This window comes from Octodon degus, unplaced genomic scaffold (assembly GCF_000260255.1).
Source record: "Octodon degus isolate 3935 unplaced genomic scaffold, OctDeg1.0 scaffold00122, whole genome shotgun sequence".
Classification (NCBI taxonomy): Eukaryota; Metazoa; Chordata; class Mammalia; order Rodentia; family Octodontidae; genus Octodon; species Octodon degus.
Window position 1 is genome coordinate 517,735 of NW_004524698.1, and position 9,582 is coordinate 527,316.

General features: G+C 36.2%; 1 protein-coding gene across 6 annotated transcripts in view; it reads right to left on the minus strand.

Moving 5' to 3' along the window:
• Positions 1-9,582, minus strand: part of Elf1 (E74 like ETS transcription factor 1) — a 98,851-nt gene that overhangs the window by 10,357 nt on the left and 78,912 nt on the right. For all 6 annotated transcript variants that reach the window (XM_004640258.2, XM_004640257.2, XM_023700122.1 and 3 more), the window contains 3 exons: positions 4,720-4,803; positions 3,745-3,937; positions 245-691 (listed from right to left, as the gene is read on the minus strand). In XM_004640258.2, coding sequence (XP_004640315.1) covers positions 245-691; positions 3,745-3,937; positions 4,720-4,803 — 724 coding nt within the window. The remainder of the gene's footprint in view (positions 1-244; positions 692-3,744; positions 3,938-4,719; positions 4,804-9,582) is intronic.

Genomic DNA, 9,582 nt, shown 5'->3' on the forward strand with positions numbered 1-9,582 from the left:
ACATATATTGCTCCTGCAACAATCTATCAACTAAGAGTTCTAGCTTTAGGCTGCAGATGTAGCTCAGTGGTAGAACACTTGCCTAGCATCTATGAGGCCTTGGGTTTGACTTCCAGAACTGCAATAGAAAAAAGTATTCTTGCTTAAAATGCTCACTTCTGAATACTGATCCACTTAACAAATAAAAAAGGCTTTGGTCAGAAATATGATATAACAATATATATCATTTGGTTGGTTTTCTCACCTAATACTCTGAATGGAAGAATTTAATGTCTCTTCCTGTATGCCACTGGTTACAGATGTTTCTTCTGGGATAGCTTGTACTGGCTGTACTACATGAACAGTCCGAAAGAGTTGGGTAGGATATGGAGACTGTGAGGGCTGCACTGTCCTCAGAACTTCTGGTGGCTGTGCAACTTCCACAGGATCTTTGGGTTTTGTAGCTTTAGAATTCCCTGGTTTTAGAACAGTAGTGGCGCCTCCTTTAATCCCTGGACTTGAAGATACTCTTGATCGAGTTGCTTGATTCCTGCTTGAAGTGGCTGTTGAAGACAGTGATGGATTTGAAGACTCTATGCTGGAACTTGGATCTTCATCATCTATATAGATAAGATCTTTTGGCATTTCTTTAAATTGATACACCAAGCGCTGACCTTCTACTTTTGCCAGAATACCCCTTTGGTAATAGTACCTATTGAAAGTGGACAATTCATCAATGTCTGAATCAAACAAATTCAAATAACATTTAACATCAAATTTTCATAAACATAAGTAAAATTTTAAAGTTGAAATCAAACAAATGAGAAAATAACAAAGGCAAGTTATCTTATATAGGATACACATACAATGTACATACAGAGAAATACCCTTATTATTAGTTAAATCTAAAACTAGTTCTTATTATGGACCCACTGAAATGTGACTAGCCCTTTATCATCTCCCTTCCTCTACCTTGACACTAAGTTGCTGTAATAATCAAGTCTACCATTAACTTCAAAAAATTATTTTCCCTCCACAGCTTTCAGTTTTGTGCATAAAATTTAATGATATACAATAGAAATAATCAAAATATCATTGATTTTAGTAAAATCAAGTACCTATAAATGTAAGTCAGCTGAGCATGGTGGCACATGCCTACAATCAAAGCTATTCTGGAGGATTACAGATTGGACAGCCTAGCAAACTTATCAAGAGCTTATTTAAAATTAAAAATAAAAAAACTAAAATAATATAAAATATAAAAGGCTGCGGACATAGCCCAGTGGTAGAGAACATGCATAGCACAAATGAGAACACAGGTTTAATTCCCAGTACTGTTCTTTTAAAAAGAAAGGGCAAGTTAAAAATATAAAACCCACAGCTAAATAGTGCTAATTTAAAATAGCTGGAGTAGGGCCAGCCAGATAGCTCAGTAGTCTAAGTGCCTGCTTAGGCAAACACAGGTCCTGGGATTTCATTCTGGATAGCACAAACCATGCCTGCCCCGCCCCTACGCACACTGGACTGGCCACCAAGACCAGGCATGGTGGCACACGCCCACAATCCCAGCACTGGGGAGGCTGTAAACAGGAGGATCACTATGAGTCCAAGCTATGTAGTGAGACTCTGTACCAAACACATAAAATAACAAAAATAAAATAAAATAGCTGGACTATTTATCCTCTAAAAAAATTATGCAGATCACTGCTATTTCTAATCTTTCTCAAATACAAATATATCTTGCAGAATAAATAACATGATCACACAAAAACAAATAAATAATTTAAATATTGCATTCATCTTTTTTTGTGTACCAGGGATCAAACTCAAGACCTTGTGCTTGCCAGGCAGGTGGTTAATGCCACTAAGCTACATCCCACTAAGCTACATCCCCAGCCCTCAAAAACTAACACAGAGTGGGCTGGGAGATAGTTCAGTGGCATAAGTGCCTGCCTGGCAAGTGTAAAGTCTTGAGTTTGATCCCTGATATAGAAGAAAAAAATAAAATCCTAATATAGAGTGTAAGAATAAAATGGCACCTTTAAAATTATCATGATACCTGACATTAATATTGAAACATTAATTTACTATATAAAACACGTAGCATAAATAAGACTTGTTTTTTAAAATATACCTTATTATTAAGTACCTATATTACCATTTTTGGTACTTACTGCTCAATTTAAGTGTAATGACTGACAATATATGAGCCTGATGGCTAACTTACAATTTCTAAAAATAAACATGAATGAAATATAGATTGGGGGGGCTGGGGATATAGCTCAGTGGCATAAGCTCCTGCCTGGAAAGCTCAATGCTCTGAGTTCGATCCCCAGTACCACCACAAAAAAAAACACAAAAAACCTAGATTGACTATCCTTTATCTGAAATGTTCACGGCAAGAAGTAGTTTTGTTTTTGTTTTTGTTTTTTTTTTTTTTAATAGAACCAGGGATTGAACTCAGGCCCTTACATTTGCCAGGCATGCGCTTATTCTACTGAGCCATCTCCCTGGCCCAGTAGTTCATATTTTGTAAGTTTTTTTTTTCTTTTTAACATTTGCATAGACTTTACAGGTTGAGCATCTTTAAGCACAAAATCCAATTTTTTTTTTTGTTTTGTTTCATTTTGTTTCGTTGTATTTATCTACAGGGTGGGTGTTCAGGGCCTCACTACTAGATTGGACTCATAGTGATTCTCCTGTTTACAGCCTCCCAAGCTCTGGGATTATAGGCTCATGCCACCCCCAGTCTCAATTACCCTCTCAGGGTGCTCTGGGGACAGGGCTAGCACGGCATGCCCAGGGATCAAACCCCGGGCCCCTGTGCCTGCTTGCAGGCCCTAAAATTTGAGAAGGATTTTTTTTTTTTTTTTCTGGAGGGACAAAAATCCAAATTTGGAAGGGCTTCAAAATTAAAAAATAAGTGTATCAATGCTCAAAACATTTGAGATTTTGTAGCACTACACATTTCACTTTTTCCTTTTAAATTAAGAATGCTCAACCTTACCAAGTGTTTACATAAAGACTTTTTTACGGAGGAAAACATTTTCCCTGATTAGAATAATATTTTAATTTAAGTACTGACTGATTTTAAGTGACCTTGACATTTCAGTAAATAAAATTCACCATAACTTTAATCACTGAATTTGTAAAAACTTAACTTTTTCAAAATCTAAAAAATGGTTTCTTTTCCCCTTGGCACCATAAGGCATTAAACTCAGATCCTTGACTGCAAGTGTTGTACTGAACAGAAATTATATTCTTTTTTTTTTTTGGTGGAACAGGGGATTGAACTCAGGCCCTTGCGCTTGCCAGACAAGTGCTTATTCTACTGAGCCATCTCCCCAGCCCGAGAAATTATATTCTTAAATTTTTAAAAATCTTTTATTTATTTACTTATTTGGTACAAGGTCTTGCTACACAGCCTGGACTCATAATGATCCTCCTGTCTCAGCCTCTCCAGCACTGGGATTACAGGCACGTGCCACCACATCTGTTTTTGATGGCCAACACAGGACGCCCAGGGTTTGGAGCCTGCATAGCATGCAGTACCAGGGATCAAACCTGGGTTCTTGTGCTTGCCAGATCAGTGCTTAGGCCACCAAGCTAACTCTCCAGCCCCATGAAATTCTTTTTTTTTTTTTTTTTGCAGAACTGGGGATTGAACTCAGACCCTTGCGCTTGCCAGGGAAGCGCTTGTTCCACTGAGCCATCTCCCCGGCCCCTGTCCCATGAAATTCTTAACAAAGCAAAAACTTTACATACCTGAGTGCTCGTCCCATAGTCTCATAATTCATATCAGGTTTGTTCTTGTGCTTCCCCCACAACCTGGAAACTGCTTTAGAATCGACCAATTTAAAAATGCCCTTTTCTCGCTGGGTCCATTTGATATATTTAGGACAAGTAGCTTTGTCCTGCAGCAGGGCCAGTAAAAACTCCCAAAGATAAATTGTATTTCCTAAAACAGAAGAATTTATTTTTAAATGACTAAAATTTCATTTGAAGGAGCACAATAAAACAAAATTGTCTTATGAATTATACTAGAGTTAGAATTGTTGAGATAGTTCAGTTAGAATTGGTGGTATTATGGTTATGATTTTGAGGGCCTAATAAAGACCATTTTATTAAACCTCTATAAAACACTTGAAAAGAAACAACTTTATCAATTAGATTTGTGAAAATTTTGGGAGAAAGCCCTTTGAGTTCATTTTTTAAAGAATCATCACACAGGAAAATATACAGAAGAGTTACATAAAATTTTTTATACTGAGGACTACCCATTCAGGCCTCCCTCCTGTCTCTCCTTCGGACAGGAGCTTTCTTTCTCTCAGTAAATATATTCTGCTCATAAAAAATGTTTTTCAATAGCTAATCTTTTTATATTATATCCAGCAGACCAGTCATAGTTTTCTTCAAATCTCACAACAGTTATGAAAACAACAGAAAGTCAAGACAAAGAAAGTAATAACATGTCTATAAACCGAAATCCTAACAGGGACAAAATCATTCAAGAGACTTATTATTAAGTAGAAGAATAAATTGCTTTCACAGCTAAATGAAACTATAGAATTTTCTAAAATCTTCTAAAAATTGACAACTATATCTTATAAGCACTTGAGAGTAACAGATTAATTTTCAGTATATCAAGAAACTAGTGGTTTCTACATATAATATGAAGACAAAGGAACCAGAATGCTTCTTGATCTGTAAGTATTATAAAGAAATTAGAGTAGTATGTACCCTTCCCATCTTTGTTTTTCTTCTTCACAGATATATTTGGTGTAGTGGCTGGAGAATCTGGTCGTAAGGGCTTAGTTTTTCTCCCTGAAATTAAAATAACTTTGCATAAGCATTCTCAAAAATGAGAAAATAGAAAATTTAGACACTGTATTATTTATTCCACATTTCAAATCTCAAATGCTATATATAAATAATTTAACTCATCTCTTAAAATGTTCACTAAAAGAAAAATACTTTCAGTAAAAACTGAACATTAATGAAGATTAGATCCCAAAAACACATACGGAAGAAATGATACTTTAGCCAAAAGCTAACATGCATGTCTATAGTCCAAACAGTCAGGAAGTTGAGGCAGGAAGTTCTCAAAACCAGCCTCTACCATTTAGCAAAACCCTGCCTCCATAAACAACAAACAAACAGATAAATAAAACAAAAGCAATGACAAGCTGACCATGGTGGCATGTACTGTAATTGCAGCACTGAAGAGGCTGGGGCAGGAGTATTGCTGCAAGATCAAGATCAGCCTGAGCTACAAAGTGAGTTCAAGGGCAACCTGAACTGCACAGTGAAATTCTGTCTCAATAAAAAAGAAAGGAAGGAAGGCAGACAGGCAGGCAAGGAATGACGAAGTTTATTTGAAAAAGTAAAAATGAAAAGTGATTGACAGATATCAGCTATGCAAAGTAAGCCTTGGCCAAGTAAAAGAAGAACAAGCAAGATGCAAGTACACCCTGAAGACACAGGATGAGCTATAGTGAGAAAAGCTACAATAACAGCAAATAAAGTTTTAAAGATTGTGTAGTCCTATGGTAGAGCACTTGCCTAGCATGTGTGAGGCCTTAGATTCATCTCTGGTACTGCTTTAAAAAATAAAATAAAAAAGGAAAACACTTTATCTGTAAAAATGAAGTTGAATTTCAAATACTATATCTCCTCTTCAAGGCAATCATATTGATAGTGCTTTCCTAAAATTTTGGTGAGCATTCTTTCTTTTTTTTTTCTTTTTCTTTTTTCTTTTTCTTTTTTTTTTTTTTTTTTTTTTTTTTTTTTTTTTTTGCAGAACTGGGGATTGAACTGAGAGACTTGCACTTGCCAGGGAAGCGCTTATTCCATTGAGCCATCTACCAGCTCCTTGGTGAGCATTCTTGATACTGATAAAACTTGGGACTTAAATCATTAATCATATGGGTTTATCTGTGGCTACATATACTTTCTAAGGCAGAAGTTGCTTAGTTCTCAAATATTAGAAATTTTTGTTTCTTGTCCTGCATATAGATAGTTCTCAAATATTAGAAACTTCTCCAAACTATAAACATAGAAAATATGTGTGGCAAAATTTTGGTGAACTGTATAATTAATGTCTTGGGGGTAGGGGTTGAGACAGTTTCTTGTTATGTATTTCAAGGTTGATCTTGAAATTATATAGCCTAGGCTAGCCTGGAACACATGCAGATCCACCCACCTTAACTCCCAAGTACTGGGACTACAAGTAGATGCTACCATGCATGGTTTATCTTGTGTATTTTTTAAAACGAATTTTTCTCTCTTTCAATTCATAGCAAACAAAATTCATGGTTATCCACCATTATTCTCTAAATAAAGCTATCCCAATGTCCTTAATCTAGACTGATAAACCTTGTTGGGTTTTTTTTTTTGCTACTTAACTAGAAGCCTAGTTTGGTAACACTGTTTCTTCCATTTAGTTGAGATGTTCATGCTGTTAAGAGCAGTCTACCATTGTGTATAAAGTTACTACCTTCTTCTACATTCTTGTGGTTAATGCTCCCTGGTCAGATCACAGGGTGAAGTTTCAGTTATTATAAAGCAATTTTAGAAAAGCAAAATTGTAAAGCTAGGGCTGGCCAGATAGCCCAGTGGATTAAAGAGCCTGCTTAGGTAGACACAGGGACTGGGGTTGGATTCCTAGCTTGCTGAACCAACCCCACTCCTGGGGCACAATGAGACAGTGATTGAGACTGGGTGCTTTAGCATGCACCTATAATCCCAGGGCTTGGGAAGTTGAAAACAGAATCACTATGAGTCCAATTTGTGTAGGTAGACCCCATACTAAATACATAAAATATAGATAGATGGATGGATGGATAGATCGATCAATTGATCGATTGATCGATAGATTGCAAAGCTAAAAATGACAATTTAGTAATAACCCTATCCCCAGAAACTGAGTAGGAAAACAGTTTTGAGTTATATGGGTGAATGAGAGTAAGGGAAAAGATGGCCAAAAGGCCATAGTCAGCAGCAAAGACTGCCAAAGACTGGGTGTGGTAGCACATGTATGCAACACCATCTCTCTGGAGGCTGACACAAGAGGAGCACCGCAAGTTCAAGGCCAACCTGTACTGTGTAGTGCACTGAATACATAGCAACATCCTGTAAAAAAAAAAAAAAAAAGAATGCTAAATGTATCCTAATCAGCCAGGTACAATTTTCTCATGACCATAGTCATCTGCAAGTAACTCATATATGAAGCAGATTCTCTCATATATATTTATACTTATATAATATATATACCAGGATTCAAACTGGCTGAATATTTTCACTGACAACAATTATTAAAAGTCAGGACATGAACAACCTCCTACCATCTCATTTTATGCTATATACTTGTTTTTTCTTTATTCCTATCACCTTCTTCCAACTAGTTTTAGTCATGACAAGGTATAGCTGGTAGTCTATCCAAAACACACCTTTCATATCACTTTCTTCACTGCTCAAGGTGGCAATGTACACAGCTTTACATAATTATAGCTTGTTGGGTACAGTTTCATTTCTTTTGTTTAAATACTTAAATAGCAGAATGCCTAAATAACATGTGAAGCATATATTACAATTTCTAAAAAACAGATGGAAATATTTTCCATGAAAATGGGGTGCTTATAGGACTCACCTCATTTGTTTTCTCTCACAGATAGAACACTCATTTTTGTTGGGTTATATCCAATTTCTTTAGTATCAATGCTTTACATATTTTCTCTTTATTCTATTTTGACTAGCAGAAGAAGTTCCACATGGTCTTTTTTAATAGTCTTATTCTTGGATAATGTCATTTATTAACCATGCTAAGTCTTTGACCATGTTTTATTCTTTTTTTTTTTTTTTTGCGGAACCGGGAATTAAACTCAGGCCCTTGCACTTGCCAGGGGCATGTTTTTATTCTTTTGATTTAATAACTAGAATCATCTTCAAAGTTTCTATTTATATTTATATAATTTTTATACCAGGATTCAAATTCAGGACCTCACACTTGCCAGACAGACACTATGCCACTAAGCTATATCACCATCTCTTTCTTTCTTTTTTTTCTTTTCTTTTTTTTTTTGTGCAGAATCGGGGATTAAACTCAGGCCCTTGCACTTGCCAGGCAAGCGCTTATTCTACTGAGCTATCTCCCCAGCCTCTATTATCATCTCTATTGGATAATTTTATTATCTGTGGTTCTTGGAGAACTAACCCTAAATTGTTCCACATCTGCTGCTTTTTACAGGAATTGTCTTCCTAGTATATTATTCTGTGATAAATACCATGACGTTAGTGTACTTTCAACAAGGCTTCTCTGAGGAAGTCCTATATAGCCTAGGTTCAATGTATAACCTACCAGATAAATTGTATAAGAGCCCTGACTTCAAGGTTACTACTATCCTGGGGAAACTTATTATGCTAACTGAATAGCTGGGAATTTCCATAGTCAGCAAGAGGTTAGTCTCATTTTAAACCTAGTATCAAGGAGACCAAGGATTATGAATTCTCAAAGGAAAAAATTTCTCCACTCAGGAGTATTGGTTGACAAATACAAGCTTCCTTAATGTTTTTCTGTATCAACAGGTAAAATTTTACCCAAGACTCTAAACCTTTATGCTAACATCTGGCCAGTTAGTACACCTTGCATAGGTCTAAGACCTAAGCTATCTTATATGCACAATAAAACCAAGACTCATAGCCTTCTCAGGCCTTGAGAGCTACTACAGCACAGCAGCTACTTTCCTCTCACTTTTTTTGCTCCTGAAATTTCCCTTTCTTTCATGTGAACTTGGATTTTTTTTTCTTTCTTTCTTTTTTTTTTTTTTTTGCAGAACCAGGGATTGAACTTGGTCTACTGAGCTATCTCCCCAGCCCCTGAAGTTCAATTTTTGATGGTAAAGAAAACAAAAACAAGAAAAAAAAATCATTGACAGGTGGGGATGCTATTAACCAAAATATTGTATAAGCACAAACAGAACCAGAACACAAATGAAACAGAATGTCAGATTTTATAATGCAAGTTTGGTCCCAATTTGTGGTATTAAGTGTTCTCCTTTAATACATTCCACCATTTTTTTCTTCAATTATTTACCTGCCATTTCCAACTTATGAGAATCTCACTCTGGAATCATCAATATAGACAGGCAGCTTTTAATCTATACCCCTCTAAAGAAAGCTGACCTTCTATTTTGAGGCTTTTTTTTTTTAGTATAGGCTCTACAAGGTCTCACCACACAAATTGGACTCATAGTGATTCTCCTTTTTTCAGCTTCCCAAGCGCTGGTATTACAGGCACGTGCCACCACACCCAGTCTCAGATACCGACTGAGGGCACCCTGGGGGTGGGGCCAGCACAGCATGCTAGGGATTGAACCCCAGTCCCTGTACCTTCCTATGCAGGCACTTTAGTCTAGGGAGCTATCTGGCCATCCCTTCATTTTAAGGCTTTGATAAGAGTTTATATTAAACAAGGTTTTAAAAAGATCCTATATCCATAAAATAGTCTTTTTTTTTCAAAGTTTTATTGATAAACAGATAGCAATGAGACAGTTTCAAATCAAATCAGAAGTACAGTTTCAACAAATAATACACTGCATATATTCT